Below are 19889 nucleotides of genomic sequence, written 5' to 3' on the forward strand. Positions count from 1 at the left end.
CCTATGTATTAGGAATCTACCCATTTCTTCTGGATTCTTCAGTTTATTGAAGTACAGGTTTTCGAAGTAGTTACTAATACTCTGAGTTTCAGTGATCTCTTGTGATTTTGCCTTTTTTCACTCTAATTGCACACTTTGGGTCTTTATATTTTTGGTGAAATTGGCTAAGGGTTTGTCCATTTTGCTTATTCTTTTGAAGAACCAGCTCTTTAAGTCATTGATATTTTGTGATTTTTTTTTTGGTTTCAATTTCATTAATTTCTGCTCTAATTTTTCTTGTACTAGCTTTGGCTTCAGATTATTGTTTTCTTTCCTGGGACCTTCAAGTGTGTCATTAGGTTATATAAAATTCCCTTTTAGGACTGTTTCCATTGTTTCTCATGCCTTCTTGTATATTGGATTGGCTTTATCATTTGAATCTAGGAACTGTATAATTTCCTTCTTGATTTCTTCTGTGACCCATGGATTATTGAAGTGTGCATTGTTTAATTACCATGTGTTTGCATAATTTTTGTGGTTTCTTTTGGCATTGATCTCTACTTTCATACAATGGGTAACATGTAGGAGACATGGCACATTCTGAAGACCAGTGTGGCCTGATTTCAGAGACAATTTGCTTAGCTTCTGTCCTGTACTTTGACACATTCTGGGGCTTTCTGCTTCCACATGATGGAAGCATGTGGCTTTCAGCAAAGGACAGACCATGTCTGTTTTGTTCATTGTCACAGCCTTAAAATAGCTCTTAAATGACTGGAGAAATGAAAGGCTGCTATCTCTTCTGAAGGAAACTTGGGATACATGCTTTTAATTGATTGTTATTTGTGTTATTTGTTATTATTGCAGTACTAGGGATCAAACCTTGGAGTGTTCGATCACTGAGCTACATCTCCAGCCTCCCTTTTTTATTTTGAGACAGCATCTCACTGATTCACTAAGTTGCCCACGTGCGAGTCCAACTTAGTGTCTTCTGGCCTCAGCATTCGGAGTGCTGGGATTATAGGCATGTGCTATCACATCTGGCTTATTATTTAAGAAATTTTTTAACTTGAGACACTTTTTCCCTTGAGATGAGTGGATATGAGAAATTGCCATGAGTAAAATTAATAGTCCTATATTTAGAACTGTACATGAAAGGGTATGCCAATGTAGTACTAGTGAGTCACTTGGGAGTCCCCGCTCATTCCTGACATGACTAATGCTGTCCTTTTCTTCTTTTATCACAAGGCTATGAGAACATCCAAAGTAAACCTTATTGGGGATGTAGTTTGGTGGCAATGTGTATGCTTAGCATGTGCAGTATTCTGTGTTTAATGCCCAGTTCTGAAAGAAACCAAAGCAAACACACACACAGAAAACCACCCCTGTGGTGGTTAGAGTGGAATGTTAAATTTGAGGGACTTTGGAATTCTCTTGGGGGTTGTGGGAACATACTTTTATGAGGTGTGTCCAGGGGGTTCATGGAGGCTTAGCCTTGGGATCCTTTTCGGGTCCCCCACCCTTTTCTCCCTGCTGTGCTTCCTGGCTACCATGAACCAAACAGCTCTGCTCCATGATGTTCTTCTGCCCTGAAGTGGCTGCATGGGAGCCAGCTGACCGTGGACTGAATCCCCTGCAATCATGAGCCGGATGAACTCTCCCTTAAATTGCATCAGGTCTTATGTCTCAGCAAGGCCAATACAGAAAGCTGTAGCAGAGGTGGGGCCATTGCTGTGTCTGTACCTGACAGTGTGGTTCAGAAGTTTCTGAACTAGACTGAGAAAGTATGGAGATACGCACTAGAGAAGGCCTAGGATGCTGTAAGCTGATGGGCAATTGTGGTCAGAGCCCCGAAGACCCAAATGCTGGTAGGAATACTGGCACTACAGATTGGGCTCAGGTTCGGAACAAGGACAGCACTGGCAGTTGGACTAGAAGCCATGTGTGTGACACTGTCAAAAGGGGCCTACATTTTCCCTGTGTCCTGAGATTAAGGTCAGTGGGCTAATCTGTCAGGGGACAGTTGAGTGTCACCCAGCCTTCAGACTGTGGCATGGGTTTTGAGGGTTGCTTTTAGTCTGGCTTATAGTGAGAATCAGGCAAAAAGCAGGGCAGAAACATTTGAAAAACTTGGTCAATGTGTAAACCTGGGGCCAGAGGATGTGTGGCTGCTGAAGAGATGAATACCAGTGTGTGGGGGGGGAACCCCTGAAAACAAAATACTAAGCACTTTATAGTACCAGGACAAGAAGTAAGATTTGAGCACATCTTAGGAACCAGCAAGAGCTCACCCACAGTAGGCTCACAGGTTCGAAAGTATAAACCTTTCATTTAAGAGGAATGCTCCTCGGCTGGGAAGATAGCTCAGCGGTTTAAGTGCCTGCCTGGCAAACGCAAGGACCTGGGTTTAATCCCAGGTACCATGTGCTGTTCCATCCCCTGAAACACCAGATCCACCATGCTGGACCTGAAACTGGGCGTGGTAGCACATGCCTGTAATGCCAGCACTGGGGAGGCTGAGACAGGAGGATCACTACAAGTCTGAGCTGTGTAGTGAGACCCTGTATACATAAATAAAAAAAAAAATTGCTCCTGGATCCCTCCTTCAGAAGGCTCTCCTGGGGAGCTGGTTTCCTGCTTTCATTTCTCAGTGCTCAACCATCCTAGACACTCTCAGGCTGTTGCAGCCGTAGTCTAAGGCTGGACATTCACTCCACTGACAGACCCTGGTGTCTTCTGGGATGCTGCCTACCTGCTTGCAGCATGCAAGAGTTACAGGGCGAGGGAGGCTTTCACCCAGATGTCGGAGGGTGGCCCAGGATGCCCAGTGGTGTGCCCTGAGAGGGCAGTGTGTGGAGCTGTGAGTGAAGCCAAAGTGCACTGGAGGTCGCAGGAAGGCAGAGATGCTGGAATGGTATAGTGTCTGCTGAGGAATGCTGTAGGCCATTCCCCCTGAGAGAGAGGCTATGTGGGCTTCAGCCAGTGAGGCTGCAGGACTGGGGCCTCCCAAGCCCTTGGGAACCTACATTTTCCAGCATGTGCTCTGGACACCAAACATGGAACTATAGGACTTAAGGTTTCGGTTGCTGGACTGAGGTCTTACTTTGGACCAGTTTGTTTCTGTCTCCCTGTCCCTCCCTGTTGGGATGTGAATGCTGACCCCATGTCATTGGACCTTGGGATCACAAAGCTTTTTATTTCTATAGGGGCTCATAAGTAAGAGTCTGCCTTTAGCTTCAAAATAGACTTTGAACCAGACTTCTGAAATGTGCAGAACTGTTGAGCCTTCAGGGAGAGATCACTGCATTTCTAGTTGTTTCTGCACAGTCGCATCAGATGGTGACGAAAGGTGCCATGTGGCAGGTGGGCGCAGTGTCACCTTGACTGGCTTTGGGATCCACCTGGAGCGGCTGGTGGAGCACGTTTCTGGGTGTGTCATGGGCGTGACCTGGCCTGGTCCCTGTCCCTTTTCTTCTGATGCTGTTGCCATCCTCTTGGCCTTGGATAAGAACTAAGCTCTGTTCTGTGAGGCTGCTACCTTGGAGCCAGCCGAGTGGAAAGTGAAGCCCTGAATCAGGAGCCGAAGCAAACCCGCCCTCCATTAAGCTGTGGGTGCCAGGTGCTGTCCCTGAGTAACAAGGAAGCTGACAAATGCCAAACCTCAGGTTCCCTTTGTGTGTGCTATAAAGTGTCTCCAGTGTGTACAGCCCGAAAAAGCAACAAGCACCAGTGACAGCAAAAATGACAATGGTAAAGAGAACTCTTTAGGGTTTATTCAATGCTATCTTTTTAATTTTGATCCGTAGTTGTTTAGCACAAGTATATGTGATAATATCCAGGGTAGTCTGGTAATAAAATTGTTTTGGTTTGGTAAAATTTTATGATTCTAACTACATTTAAATGAGTATTGGGGGCTAGGGATATAGCTCAGTGGCACAAACACTTGGCCTGGCAAGTGCAAGGGCCTGAGTTCAATTCCTGGTTACCCCCCCCACAACCAACCAATCAACCAAACAAACAAACAAAAAACAGAAGAGAAAATGGGAAAGGGGGAAAAAAAACCCAAAGAAAGTATGATAAAAGACACATAAATTTAGAGAATTTATCTGAAAAATGGGAGCTATTTTCTAATACAGAGATTGACTGACAAAATAAGAAAGTATATATGCTGGTATACAGAGACATTACTAAGTGTTTAATAAATGTATCCATTCCTTAAAAAAAAAAGCAAAAAAAAAAAAAAGTATTGGAGCCAGGCATAGTGGTACATGCTTGAAATCCCAGTACTTGGGAGGCTGAGGCAGGAGGATCACCATGAGTTTGAGGCCAGCCTGGACTACATGGTGGCACCCTGTCTCAAAAAAATGTATTAGGAAGCTGGGCGTGGGGGTGCACAGCTGGAATCCCAGCACTCCATGAGTTCAAGCCAGCCTGGGCTACACAGTGAGCCCCAGGCCAGCCTGAACTACATATGAGGCCCTGTGTTAAAAAAGAAAAAGAGTATTATGATGGTTTTGTAACATTTGTGTCACAGCATCATATTCAAATTATGAAAGTCTATTTTCTTCTGCTTTTCTTTCAGGATCTTTCAAGACACTTACTCTTCCATCAGTAAGTATCCCTGTAATAAGTCTGGTTTTGGAAATGGGCTGCATCAGTGAATTAAACTCATTAATATTTTGCTGGCTTTTATAACGTTTACATTATAAGTTTGGTTTGGTTTTTTAAAGGAAGATTGGTTGTTAAGTTCTTCAAATACCTAGGAGGGTGACTGCTCTTAGGAAATTGCGAACTTCACTGAGTTTGCTCCTGCTTCTGCCTTAGGAAGCCTTACAATCTTGGGCATGTAATTAACATTCCATTCTCAGTTGTCTTGTCTTTGATTGATTGATTTACTTATTTATTTTGGTGGTACCAGGGATCAAACTCAGGACCTTGTGCTTGCCAGGGAAGTGCTTATTCCACTTAGCTATCTCCCTGGCCCCTCAGTTGCCTTGTCCTTGAAAAGGGTGGTGCCGAGCTGAGTCATATTGGGATCTGAGACAAATGGAAAAGCCAGGAATACCATTCTTGTCTCCGACCTGTGTTGGGGGTCATAACATAATTTTTGTGTTAATTTTGATGTTGTAAAGTATTGTATTGAACAGTATATTCTGTTCACCACATCTGACCTATTACAAATTATGCAATACACCATGTTTATGAATTTTAAAATATATAATGTTGTTTTTTTCTTACTAAGCAATATACTGCTGTTAATAACAGACATGCCGGGGCCGGGGAGGTGGCTCAACAGGACGAGCGCCTCCCTGGCAAGCACAGGGGCCTGAGTTCAATCCTCGGTTCCGCCAAAGCAAACAAAAAAGAATCCAGGCGCACAAACACACGTAATACACGAGTTACGGTAGTCCGTCTATGTTGCAGCGCGGCTTTCGCAGACTCACAGTTTAGCGGATTTTCAAAAAATATTAAGCTAAATAACAGACATGCCTTGGCATGGTGCTGCATGCCTATAATCCCAGCACTCAGGAGGTTGAGGCAGGATTGTAATGAGTTTGAAGTACCCTTAGCTACTTACTGAGTTCAAGACTAGCCTGAACTACATAGCAAGACCCTGTCTCAAAAAAAAAACAAAAACAAAAACAAAACCCAGGAAGCGGAGGGAAATAAAAAGCATAAGGAAGCAGCAGGAGGATAAACCTTTTGATTTTTGTGACAATAAAATGTCAGATTGCAGTAATAGAACCTAACTGATTCCAGCCCTAGAGCCTGTATGGATGCTCTGTTGGGAAGGTATTCTAGCAGTAAAATGAAAATGAACCCTGTGTAATGTGATTGCCCTACTGCAGGATGAAGGTCGAGTTTAAGTTCAGGAATCAGATTTAAAGCCCAGTGCTTGGTTTCCAGAAAAGAATTCCACAGATCAGAAGTGTAGAAAGCCTGGAGAGGGGGGAAGGCAGGGTAAGGGAGGAACAGCTGCTGGTGATTCCACGTGTACAGACCATACCTGTAGACACCTGGCTACTTTAGTTCTTTTTAGGTTATGTTGGGGATTGGATCCAGGGCCTGCCTATGGAGCTGCGTCCCCAGGTCTTTTGAATTTTTTATTTTGAGAAAGGGACTCACTAAGTGGATAAGTTTGAACTTGTGATCTTCCTGCCTGGGCCTCCCCAAGTGCTGAGATTACAGGCATGCACCACTATTATATCTGGCAGAAGCTATTAATTTTTAAAACTTGTTTTGATTACTATATGTTCACAGTACATAATGATTACATTTATTGCGGGGAATTGGTACTTGCACATAACGCGCCTTGATGCTCTCTCTCTTTTTTTAATGTATTAGATACAGGGTCTTCAGGGTCTCACTATGTAGATCAGCAGACTCCTACGTAGTGATCCTGCTGTTTTCAGCCTCCCAAAGGCTGGGATTTCAGGAATGCACCACCATGCCTGGGGCTGGGGCCTGGCATGGAGGGCATGCTGGGGATTGAAGCCCACCTGCTGTGTTCTGCCTAAACAGGTGCTTTAGCCCACTGAGCCATCTGGCCTGCCCCCCCCCCACCTTTTAAAAAAATTTTTGAGACAGGGGGTTGCTATATATCCCAGTCCCAAGCCCAGTCTCACTTAGTACCTCAGTGCGCCCGAGGTGGGGCTGGCAAGGCAGGCCTAGGGATCGAACCGGGCTGCTGCGTTCTGCTTAAGCAGGCACTTTTTGATTTTATTTTCATCTGTGTCTCCTCTCCTCTTCCCACCTGCCTCCATCTCTTGGTCCTCTTCCTGTTTGCAAAAGATTCATCTCCCCATCTCCTATTGTCTTTTTATTTTGCTCATCAACGTGCTTATACTTGGGTTTCTCAAATAAGAGAAGCCATGTGGTATTTAAGCTTGGGTGTCTGATGTATTTCATTTAACATTATGGTCTCAAGGTGCATTCCTTTTCCTAAAGTGACTTATGTTTATCTTTATAACAGACTAGTACGCCAAAGTGTATAAATACTACATTTCCTTTATTCATCAGCTGATGGCCATATAGACCAAAAAATTATTTTTTTTGGGGGGAGGGGGCGGATACAGGGATTAAACTCAGGGGCCTGAGCTTGCCAGGCAGGTGCTTATGCTGATGAGCAAGCTCCCTGGCCCAAACTATTCTTTTCATGATCATCAATCTCATTATAGGGTTTAGAAGCATCTCCATGTCTGGGAATTAGGCTTCAAATATGTTTAAAATATGTTCTAAACATATTTTAAAATCACCACATGTAGTTTCTTACTAGATCAGTATAGACATGTTGCATTTGAATAAAGATATACCCGAGACATTTCTAGGTAAATTGATACACCCTGAGACCATACTCTTAAAGTGAAATAAATTGGACATACGTGTTTATATGTCACACTATTTCTCTGGTGTGAGAAATTGAAAGTGTCAGGACCAAAATGTGCACTAGACATTGGGAAATGGGAATAAAATGTTTACATGGGAAAAGGAAACAGGAAAGGAAGGAAGGGAAAAGGGGGAAAAGAACAGCGCGAACAAACAGAAACAAAACTTTTGTAAATAAGGAAGAAGAAGGCGGAAGGGAGGGGAGGGGAATGGGATAAAAAAAAAAATCACGATATATCATGTACAGGTACAGATTCCCTATGAGGAATGTGATCGTTGTGTATATCAAAAGTGTACTGCTAAAATTAATTAAAAAGCAAACTAGATACACAGAATGGAAAAAAACGAGACAAGTTGGGTTTGAGTCTGGCCCAGAAGCCTGAGGTCATTCGAGTCGCTGCCCTGAGCCCCACTTCCCTCGTGCCTTCATGAGATGCTTTTAGCTTGCGCACCCACCTGAATGGCTGAGGTCTGGGAACGGCTTCCGGTCTGTTAAAGTCAGTGGACAGGAGTTCAGGTAGTAACAACTGTAGTGACCATAGCAGCACCTCCACCCACGAGCAAGATGCAGGAAGGGGGAACATCGCAGAGAACTCTGGGGGAGGCAGCGAGAGTGCGCATGCGCACCTGCCACGCCTGTGTTGGCAGTGGCTTCCGGCTTCCGGCGGTCGTGAGCTGTGCGTGCCGAACGTCAGCCGGCGAGGTGGCTGCTGGGAGAGGGCTGCGAAGCGGGCGTCCGAGTTTGAGGATCCGTGCGACGTCATTAGAGAACTCGATGTGGGGCGTTCTAGGAGGGAATACAAACTTTTACTTTGATGCCCAGGAAGGCAAAATCCTCAGCATCACAGTTACTCTTGGTAACACCATTTATTTACATTTTTTGCTGTACGCTGTAATGGAAGCAGCCCTGAGGTGAAACCCTGAGATTTGGTGTCCCCCCTCCGCAGCTACCTATGAGCAGCGCAGATGAGAGCTACGAGCTGCGCGTCACCGGGCGCGCGGAGGACGAGCTTTTGTTCTACAACAGCACGCGCCTGTCGTTCGAGATGAAGAGGACGTCTGTCTTAGTTCAGACGGACAAGGCGCTGTACCAGCCAGGGCAGGAAGTGAAGTTTCGGGTTATTCTGCTCTTCTCGGATTTCAGGCCCTACAAGGCCTCTGTGGACGTCTTCATTAAGGTGAGTGGCAGAGCCGGGTCCCTCCGATCCGCCCTTCGGGAGCTTCCTAGCAGGTGCCCTTGGCCACGCTCACCGCCTTGGACGCGGGCCTGGGCCGACTGCGCCGTCCACGTGGGAGTCCTCGTTGCAAATGCTGGGAAGCCGGGCGGAGAGAGCGGGCTCGGTTCCCGGCCTTCGGCTCAGCCTGGCCTCGGCCGGGGTGCGTGTGCCACTTGCTTGCAAGCTTCTGTCTTCCAGGCGCGGACACGGGCCAGGAGCCGGGCAGATGGGGCCCCAGTTAGCAGTGGGTAGCGGGGAGGCGGAGTGGGGGGCACCCTGGCGTGCCCTTGCTGTCCCGCCCCTGTGCTCTGGTGCCTGCCTGGGAGGCCCTTGGTTTGCGGATTATTTGGACGTTTCTGCCATATTTGGGCTTAGCCCGAGTTGGGCCTTCCTGGAAGGGCGCAGAGAGCCAAATCGGGCGCCGCTGGCTTGGCCACGCGTGGCCTCCTGCCCAGGAGAGGGAAGCCTGGGCTCAGACCCAGGTTTGGGCACCGAGAACGAGGGGTGGCGCGCTCCTCTGTGCTCTGGCCGTGGACACGGGGCGCTGCCTCCCACCTTGGAGCCAGCAGAGCCAGCTTTAGGCCGGGGTTCAGTAGCTGTGATGTTTTCTTCATCGTCTAGTGTGGAATGGTTAGTTTCTCCGGAAAGCTTGCGAGAAGAAAGTGGAACTTGGTGCAGGAACTGGGCCCCGCGGGAGCAGTCGCGTGCCAACGCAGCGCCACCTGCAGGCCAATGTGGAGAAGTGTATCTTCGAGTCTCATCTTTTTGGGACTCAATTTGCCCGAATTTGGCCAAGAACGGGCAGCATGTCAGTGATATTTTAGTGTGGTTATTTAATTAATGGAGGTCATTTTAGGTATTTTGATTTTTCCCACTTTCATAACCAAACTCAGGAAAGGGCTTCAAGTAGCACTTAGCAATAGAAAACCCATGCCCCACTCCAGCCCTAATTCTGGCCCCCCAGCCCTGGAGAGAGAGGCCCTGCCAGCCCTGGGATGGCAGCAGCATAGCTGGCTTCAGCCCTGACCTTTCTCCTTTGAGAAGCTCCTGTACCTGGGGCTGGGGACGATGTTGTGCAGGTTCAGATACTGGCTTGAAGGGTCTGCCCTTGTGACTGCCCCAACTGACTGGCCCTGAGCGGCTACAGCTGTGGCAGACTCGGAGCTGCCGCCCTGGCTACATGAAGGGCGGCCTTGTCTGAGTGGCCTGACTTCTCTCTGTGGGCCAGGTGGATGTGTGCTTGGTGCGTGATCCATCACTTGGGGTGTCCTGCAGATGTCTGCTCTGGCTAGGGAGCTTGCTGCTGCGCTGTGCCACCCAGAGGTGACTGTTCAGTGTCACCTTCTGGCGGTGGCAGGGCAGTGGTCACACTGTGAGTGAATGGCAGGAGTTGACCACTTGCGAATGCTGGGCTCTGTGTGGTGCCCCTGTGCGTGGCTGTTCAAACTCCAGCGTGCTCTGTAAAGACTTCCAGAGCTGCTCCATTCTCTTGTGCCCTGCTTATTGGTGACATTTGGACCCAGGTCCAAGACAACTTTGGAAAACAAGAGATCATTTAGTTCTGTCCCGTCCATATCACCAGGTACAGAGGTATCAAAGTTCAGACTCTTGGACACCCGCTGGGAGCTGCAGCCCCTGACCACTGCAGCGCACCAGCCACGTGGGAACACTCCTTTCCTTCCACTTTGCATTGCACCAGGAGTTATCGTGATTACTTGAAGACTTTGTTGGTCTGACAAAGAAAAATAGCATTCTAGATTTTCATTTTCATTCCCTTAATTGCTATGCTGTGGTGGTTATCAGGTGTTTATTTTCCCCGGAGCTTTTTTCCTCCACAGTTGGCCTCGGAGTGTTGGGGCCCAGGCACAGCCCAGGTTTGCCCAGGACACAGTGACCTGCTTGCTCTCGACTTGCCTTTGGTCCCAGTTTCAACAATTAGTTTCTGGCCGACTCCTCCTTGCTCCTTCATTCTCAGCATTGTCCTTTCCCCACCCTGGGAGAGAGCTGTCTTCTGGTCTCTAATAATGGGCCAACTCATTACATCTCATCAAACAATAGAAAAAAGGGAACTATCTCATTCCAGTTCTCAGGAGCTCACAGTCTAGGTGGGAACAAAAAATTTGGGTTTTGTAAGATAAAATAGATAAGCTGATTTTACTGTGTGTAACGGTAAGATACACTGAAGCAGTGTAAACTCTGGGTGTTGGGGCTCCCAGAGGTCTCCCCTCCTGTCGGAAGTGCGGGTGGAGGCTGAGGAGCTCCCCACTGGGGCGGGCTGTTGGCTGTATTGCGGAGGTTTAGATGTGTGGACTTCTGCGGGGAACTGTCAGCGTGTGTGTGTTTAGAGGAGGAGGGCCTAGATATGTAGAGGGGCCCAGATTACAGAGCAAAAGAGTTAGACCTGGTCGGGTAGAAAAACAAAAGCAGAATCACTAGTGGATTATTGTAATGATCAGGACCAGTGTGTACTCAGTCTTCGCACAATGCCAGGAGCTGTGCCAAGCATGTCAGCCACTGTGCTTCTTTCTTCGGTCTCTGATGTGAAGTCTTGTACCGGGTGGAGCACCACTGGGTCATGCCAGGACTAGAGGAGGAGATGAGTTGTAAAACAGGATGTGGTGGCAGGATGTGTGTGGGAGAGAGGGAGGGAAAGAAAGGAGGAAGGGAGGGAGAGAGAGAAAGGCTATCAGAATGAATGAATGAGGCAGATTGGGGATGAGAGTGGAGTGTTGGTAGCTGAATACTGCATGAGGAATTGTTACGGCACAAGTCAAGACCTAAGTGTTTTTCATGTATCCTCCTGGTTAAACATCTGTCTGATCCATATTTGCTGATTTCAAAGACAGATGCAGGGTTGAATCCTGAATTCCACCTGGTGTGGGTGCTATAATATTGGGCCTTATCAGAAGCCTATAGTGGGTACTAATCTAACTTCTCTTGGCCTTGAGTTTTTTAATGATGAGGTGAGGGTTTTGTTACCTGAAGGTGTTATGGTGATTAGAGCCAAGGCAACATTCCTGATACAGAGCAGGCCTTAAGTAAACTGGCGGGGCATCTCTACAGAGAGCTCTGTTAACACCGTCACCACCGCTGCTGCCGCAGTGGAAGGAAATGTGGGGCTGAGAGTCAAAAGGTGGCTGCAAAGCAAGATGATCCCTGGAGAAATATGAGAAAAAAAAAAGAGACTTTGATTTCTCTTTTTGGTACTATAGGCTTGGCATTTTCCACAAGTTGTGTTAGTGTCTTGGTGAGGGGGGAGACTCCTGTGTGGCCGGGGGGTGCCACAGGGCTCCCTTCAAAACCCGTGAGGTACAGTGCATGGGGCAGCCTTGTGCTTAATGTGTCTGGTTTTTGTTGTAGGACCCCAAGTCCAATTTGATCCAACAGTGGCTGTCACAACAGAGTAATCTTGGAGTCATTTCCAGAACTTTTCAACTGTCTTCACACCCAATACTTGGGGAATGGTCCATTGAAGTTCAAGTGGATGTGAGTATAAGTAATTCAGGTGGAGAAGAATCTCCAAAATCATTTACTCATTGAACAAAAAAAAATAGTATGAATATTAGATAAGTGGTTAATTTTTAATTGATAGTCTATTAATGAACCATTACCATTACAGCGTATTATAGTTCAGTCATTCTTATTTCTTTCCTTGATACAATGTTTACAGGTTAAAATATTTGGCATTTGGTATAATAGATGAATTTTTTGCATGCACTGAGAATTTTATTTTATTTTTTATTTTTTATTTTTTTGGCGGAACTGGGGGATTGAACTCAGGCCCTTGGGCTTGCCAGGGAAGTGCTTATTCCACTGAGCCATCTCCCCGGCCCCCCTGCACTGAGAATTTTAGAAATGAGTGGTGAATAGCTATTTTATATCTCAGACTAATGATTCCTTTTTTTGGGGGATGATTCAAGCACATTACATTTATTGGGCATTTTATGTCTATTATTTTACATTAGCGTTTCATAAACAGTGAGTAACCAGATCCCTCACAAGCGAAGTGCAGGATGGGGTTCTCTTCCTATGAACGTTAACTCGAAGTGGAGCTTTGCCAGAAAAGCGGGTGTAGGGGAGCAGCTGTAAACACATGGCTTTGCCGCCTCGCCCCCCTGCTCATCTCCTGCTGTGTGGCCCATTCTCTCACAGCCCCCAGACCAGCTGACAGTACCACTCCCTGGCCCAGTGTGGTTCTGACCCATGGCCCATGGCATTGCTCCAAAATCTTAAAATATCAGCACTCTAATGGGAATTTTTAACAGTCTGCTTTCTCCTACCACATGCACGTATGTGTTTCTTGGTTCTTTTTTTTTTTTTTTTTTTTTTTTAACAGACTAATGATTCCTGATGAGCGAATGTTTTAGGCAGCAGTGGCCCTGGGCAGCCCTGCCACCTGTCCCTTCTCCCCAGCACCCCTCCCTCCTTTGGGCTGCCCTGAGAACTCTGATTAGTGGGTGTCATGTGTGGTAAACCTTATGCAGTTTCTTTCTTTCTTTTTTTTGGGTGGAACTGGGTATTGAACTCAGGCCCTTGCGCTTGCTAGGGAAGTGCTTATTTCACTGAGCCATCTCCCTGGCACCTTATGCAGTTTCAAAGCAGTAGCTTTTTAGGTCAGTTTAAAAGGAAAATGATAAATTACTAGGCAGGACATAGGAAATCACCATTTAAGTCAAATTGCCAAGTATCAGCAATTGTATGTGGTTCAGCTGAATAGATAACCTTCTGCCACACATGTGTTACTGGTAAGAAAAGCCTTGGTGAAAAAGTGTAAGTGTGTGAGTTTTAAAAAATAATTGATTTTTAAAAAAATTGTGATTCTAGGGGAAGAACTTAGTTTAGTTTTTTTTTTTTTTTAAAGCTTTATTTATTTATTTGTGTGTGGCCAGCTCAGCCCACCAGGGGGCGTGGCGGGCTGGCATGTGGTGCTGGGGGATTGAACTGGGGTCCCTGTGCTTTGCTAAGCTTGTTCTAAGTAGGTGCTTTAGACCACTGAGCCATCTCACCAGCCCCTTAGTTTAGTTTTTGAGATATTAAGATACTTAATATTTTTAATCTTTTCTTGGGTTTTTAATCTTCTCACTTTTGCTATATTAAAAATAATGGGATCAAAGAATATTTTGTTTTGGCAATTTTTCATGCCTGTAGCTTCAGCTTGTGATCTTCTGAATAACTACTTTGAAGGTAACAATATACAGTGTATTAACTATGGCTATTCTTTTATTATTTTGTTCTGAAATTCTTTTTTTTACCCATACAAAAAATAATGTGCTTAGGAAGGCGCAGGGACTAGGGTTCGAATCCTGGCATGCTGTGCTGGCCCTGCCTCTGGGGTGCGCTGAGATGCAACTGAGATAGGTGGCACAGTAGCACGTGCCTGTAATCCCAGTGCTTGGGAGGCTAAAAACAGGAGAATCACTATAAGTCCAATCTGTGTGGTGAGACTCTGTACTAAATACAGACAATAAAACAAAGCAAAAGTAATGGGATCTTTACTCTTATTTTTTAAATTTATTTGGTACAGGGTCTTGCTACGCAGTTAGGACTTGTAGTGATCCTCCTGTCCCAGCCTCTCCATCACAGGGATTATAGGCGTGCACCACCATACCCAATTTCAAGGCTGGCACAGCGTGTCTGGTATTCCAGGGCTGTCACAGCACAGCATGTGGTACTGGGGTTTGAACTTGGCTCTTTGTGCTTGCCAGGCGGGCGCTTAGACCAAGTTATCTCCCCAGCCCAAAGGATTAGGGGATGTATTTGAATGGAGAACACCTGGGTTCAAGCCCCAGTATGCAGTTTTTTTTCTTTTAAATTTTGAGACAGAATCGTGCTAAATTCGATCTAGGCTTGAACTTGTGATCTTCCTGTATCAGTCTCCTGGAATACTGGGATTATGGGCATGTTCCACCATAACTGGCTGGGATGTAATTGTTTTTATGTAATATAAATTTGCCATTACATATATAATAGATAACTAGTTGTATTTTTCTATAACATATGTTTTGATAATGAACAACTATGTGCTATATAATGTTTTTCTTTTTCTCAGAACCAGAAAATGTATGAAAATAATCTCGATTCATGGCCCCCTGCAGCTTTGTAGATGGCTTCCCGTTTCATCCCTTTTAATTTGCAGATTCTACTGAATGCATGGCATGAATGTAAAGAATACTGGAAGCTGTGTGTGGCTGTGTGTGCCTGTCCTCCCAGCCCTGAGGGAGCTGAAGGCAGGGAGAGCGCAAGTTTGAGCTCAACACTGGCAGCTTAGTAAGGCCCTATTTCAAACACAGTACAACACAACACAACACAATAAAACACAACACAGGGACAAAGCAAAAACAAACTGGAGATGCTGCTCAGTGATAGAGTGCTCCTGTGTTCAATCTCCAGGAGCAGGGCAGTCAGGGAGGATACTGAGGCAGTGTTGTAGAAGAGGTGGGCATTTCTACATCCATCTTACCGTGACAGGAGCGTGGCCCAGAGCAACTGAGCAGCTTCTTGAGGAAGCAAAACTTTATTTGACCTCTCATCCTGTCTTTGGTTCAGTTTAGATTAAATGGTGGCTTTCTATTCACGTCATTGCTTTCAGATTCTTAATTTCTCTGTTAGAGCAATAAACTTAATAAGTCTTTGAACATATGAGTGTGTGCTGTAGACCCAGCTCCTTCTTTAACTGAGGTTTTGGTTAAAAGTTTTCCATTGTTTTTACCTGCAGTTCACATTTTTGGGGGCCATTTCCTAAAAGAGTCACACCAAGTGTGCTTGCCATCTTTCTGTAGATGGCAGCATGGCGAGCGAGGCTGTCCCGAAGGGGCTGGGGGGTGGGGAACGGTTACGAGCGAGGGAGTGTGAGACGCACGCGGGCAGCATGGAAGGCTGGGCGGGATGAATCACAGGGAAGAGTCAGCTTCACAGAGGAGGAGGAGGAGAGGGCAGGTCTTTGTGCATCTTAGGAGAGGACCGGATTTTCACAGAGGCTGTGAACATGAGGAGAACCTGCGTGGGGATTTGGGAGGAGGTGGAGTTAGTGGAGCATTGGAGAATGGTGGGAGGTGACAAAGCATACTGTGAGTGTTGATGAGTTAGGATTTTGTTTTCAGTTCCCAGTTACATTCTCCAGTAGTCAGTTGTTTTGTTATTTATCTATCCACGTACTCACGCATCCATCCATGCACCCACACATCCACATATGTATCTGTGCTCCAGCTACTCATCCATCCATGCATCCATGTATGCAGCCATCCGTGAATTGATCCATGCATCCATGCACCCACCCGTGCATGTATCCACCCATGTACCCGTGCATCCACCCATGCATCATGTATCCATGCATGCATCCATGCATCTATCCATCCAGACATGCATCCTTCTTTCCATACATCTATCTGTGCATCCATCCACACATCCATGCATTCACCCATACGTTCGTCCGTCTGTCCGTCCATCCGTCCATCCACGCATCTCTCTGTGTATGCAGCTGTGTAGCCCTCCACTCACCCATTCATGTATCCGCTCATGCATGCTCCATCTGTGCACCCGTCTAGCGAGTGTGTCAAGGACTCACTGTGTGATGATGAATACAGGGAAGCTAAACTCTTGTATTTACTTGATTTCTACTTTCAGAGATCACAGCTGTTTGGTGACATGCGTAATATGCTAAAAGTTAAATAGCACAAAGGTGATGGAAGAACCACGGCAGTGCAGTAGCAGAGGAACTGTCGGGTGCTGGCCCACTCTGGTGATATACACGGTTATAGGAGGATGAGTGTGAGTGTTTGCTCCTCTCACACTGTGCTTTATTTGGCTGTCACTTTCTTGCCAATGTTTCATATATCCTGTAGTCTAAGTATGTATGGGCTGGTTACCTCGTCTGAGGTCACCATCCCCCACTCTCAGAGCCCTGCAAGCCAGGCTGCCTTTAGGTGGCTGGTGGCCAGCAGCTGGGCTTGTGGGTCGGGTGTCTGTTGCTGGTCTACTCCAAAGCCACTCTGCATCATGGCAGGCAAGGGCAGTGATCTGTGATGGCCCCGAGAGCTTAGTCTGTTGGACGAATGGTGAACAGAACGAGGGCCAGAGGCGGGAGGGGGGTGGGTGCTGGGGGGGGTCTTCATGTACTGGTGGACTGGGAGGATTCCCACGCAGGGTGTATGAGCTTGACCTGGTACATCACTTTTTTTTTTTTTCTCCTTCGGAACCAGGGATTGAACTCAGGCCCTTGCGCTTGCCAGGGAAGCACTTATTCCACTGAGCCATCTCCCCACCCCCCAGAGATTTTCCTTTTTTCTTTCTTGATGGAACCGGGGATTAAACTCAGGCCCTTGTGCATGCCAGGGAAGTGCTTATTTCACTGAGCCATCTCCCTGGCCCCTGGCACATCACTTTGGTAGGCAGGAAAGAGCTTCCATTTTTAAGAGAAATTTTTTTAAAGAATATTGTGTCCTTTGTGTTTCTTAAATTCGTCCGTGCAGCTCCCTGTGCCTGCTGCGCTTACTCCTCCTGTTAGTCTCATTACTTTTACCTGCAGGAAGTTTTAGAAGCCCTAACCCCTCCTCACATTTGCGTAGCGGTGCTTCCCTGGCTCCGGCTGTGGCCTGTTTCATGAGGCTCCCCAAAGGACTGTCTTCTCTAAGAGAGCAACTGTTCTGTGTGCCCCACCTCGTCCTTCTGCCCCCAGGAATGTGCACAGAGGTCAGTAGTTACTAAACGTTTTGAACCAACTATACTTCCAAATTTTGCAAACCATCTTATACTTTTGAAGACAAGCATATTGATCAGGTATTTACTGTTGGTGAAATGTGAATTTGAACCACACAGCAATGAAAAAATAAGCCTGCCCGACATGTGTCCCAGCAACAGCAGAGTGACCTTAATGCTGAAAGCAAAGCCTTGTTGGCCCACTTGGGGAGTCCTGCAGTCGATAAAAATACCTTTCAAAGTAAGGAGGAAATAAAGCTTTTTTCTAAAGAAAAGCTGAGGAATTCATTACTGGAAGATCTATGATACAAAAAAATACTAGAAATTCATTAGATAAGTGGCCACAAACTTGGTTCTACAAAAATTTTATCTTGCAATAAATATCAGTGTGTAGCGCAGACTGGCTGCAAACTTGAGATCCTCCTTCCTCAGCTTCCTGCGTGCTGAGCTAACAGTTGTGCACGCCTGTCTCTACAGAGCAAAATGAAGAGCACTAGAAATGGAATGAATAGAGTAGTCACAATTTTTAGCTGAATGACCTTAATGTAGTTGAAGTCTGTATTCTGTCCTTTGTGTGGCGTTGGGGATTGAATGTGGCCTTCACACTGAATGAAGTCACCAGTCCTTGTTACTTCTGTCCTCAGACAGGGTCTCACTCAATTGCCCAGGCAGGGCTTGACCTCCCGCCTTGGCCTCCCAGACCTATGCTTCTATGCCTACCTTCCTTTTATTACTTTGGGTGTTATACTGTGCCACTGAGTTGTACCCCCAGTTCTCAATATTGAAGTCTAAATAGGGGCTTAGAAAACCATGTAAAAAGACAGGTAATGTTTTAGGTTTTGTGGGTCAGGTATGTTACAATTACCAGCTCCACCACTGCCGCCCAAAAGCAGCTGTAGGCAATAGGTAAGCGTATGAGCATGACTGAATGAAACTGTGAACACTGAAAAAAAAGTGGGTCAGTGACCGCCAGGAGGCAGTATAACTGAAGACTTGATGGGAGATGCCCGGGAGTGCAGCCTCTGGCTCAGGTCTGTCTTTCCTGGATGTCTGCGTAGCTTTAATGCTATTACCATATTGCTTATTACTTACTTTTCTTTCAGCTGTGAATTATCATATGGAGAAAATGCATTCGTTAAACAGACACACATATCAGAGACATACATATATATTAAATAACATTTATTACGTTTTGTTTTTCTCCTGAGGCACTGACTGTTCTCAGTATAAAGCTCAGGGAAGGGAAAATTATTTTAGGAGAGTACTTTGAGATCTCATTCTTTCTGTAGAGGAATAGGGACTGGTATTAGTGGGACCACTGAGGGGCAGCGCCATAAAAATATGGGACTGGTCAGAGCTTTGATTTGTGGTGACCGCAGGGAACCAGCAAATGGCATTCATTGGTTGCACTTTCCTATAGGTTAGCAAAGGATTCCCCAGCCTTTATCATATTATAATGATTCTCCATAATGCAAGGTAATTAGTCAGTTATTTTCCTGTTAACTTTTTGGAATAACTTCAGTGGATTTGGCATTTGTGTATTGCCTTCACCTTCAGGATTTTGAATGATGAGTAATTAATGATGAGTATTTTGGTGTAGCAGTATTTCTAGGTTTTTACTCCTCTATTTTTTATGTCCACCAGTCCCTACTGTGCAGTATATAATGGTGGGGCCTAGTAAGTTTATCCATAGACCTATGTTATTGTTGTCTTTCTCCTCCTACTCTTTTTGTGGCACTGAGGATGGCTCTTGGGGCTTTAGGTGAGCTTCCTATCAGTCAGCTACTTCCCCAGTCATTTGTTTTATTAATTGATTGAGACAGTGTCTTGCTATGTAGTTGAGGCTGGTTTTGAATTCACTGTGTAGCTCAGGCTGGTCTCACACTTGCAGTGATCCTCCTGTCTCAGCCTCCTGACTGCTAGGATTGCAGGTGTGTGATACCACACCCAAGATGCCCCAGCCTGTTGGTATTATTTTTAAAAAGATTTAAAAGTTTTACTAGCTCATGTTTGCAGTGCATAGTGACTTCGGTTTTTTTTTGTTTGTTTGTTTGTTTGTTTGTTTTTGTTTTTGTTTTTTGGCGGAACCGGGGATTGAAGTCAGGCTTGTGCTTGCCAGGCAAGTGCTTATTCTACTGAGCCATCTTCCCGGCCGTATAGTACACAGTGATTGCATTCACTGAGGGTAGTGGGCGCGTGCACACAGTGCTTCTTAGTTCTTTCTACTTCCCTAGCCCTTCTTTCTTTCTCAGCCTGACATGGCATCTCCCTGAACTGCCCAGCCTGGGCAGTTCAACTTGAGTCCCCTCTCAGCCTCCCATGTAGCTGGGATTACAGGTGTGTGCTGTGGCCTTTGTATGATATTTGATTTGTATTGCAGTGTTAGTTTAATAAAATTGCATAGAAGCTTTCTCTGTTCCCCCTCCCCTGCCTTCCTCTCTCCTTCCTTTCCTCTCCTCCCCTCTTTTTTCTTCCTCTCAACCCTCCCTGCAGCCCTTGCTTCCTTTCTCCCCTCTTGCTAATGACTGACAGGACCCAGGACCTTGAGCAGGCCAGGTGAGTGCTCCACCACTGAGGTGCATCACCAGCCCCTGGAACAGCTCCTGATGATGTTAT

The 19889-nt window shown here is 46.1% G+C and overlaps 1 protein-coding gene across 1 annotated transcript in view; it reads left to right on the forward strand.

The window, feature by feature from the left end:
• Cd109 (CD109 molecule) overlaps positions 1-19889 on the forward strand; it is a 183234-nt gene that overhangs the window by 68245 nt on the left and 95100 nt on the right. Inside the window, exons 5-7 of the mRNA XM_023710578.1 lie at positions 4559-4587; positions 8310-8540; positions 11940-12065. Coding sequence (XP_023566346.1) covers positions 4559-4587; positions 8310-8540; positions 11940-12065 — 386 coding nt within the window. The remainder of the gene's footprint in view (positions 1-4558; positions 4588-8309; positions 8541-11939; positions 12066-19889) is intronic.

Source organism: Octodon degus, unplaced genomic scaffold (assembly GCF_000260255.1).
Source record: "Octodon degus isolate 3935 unplaced genomic scaffold, OctDeg1.0 scaffold00001, whole genome shotgun sequence".
NCBI classification, from domain to species: Eukaryota; Metazoa; Chordata; class Mammalia; order Rodentia; family Octodontidae; genus Octodon; species Octodon degus.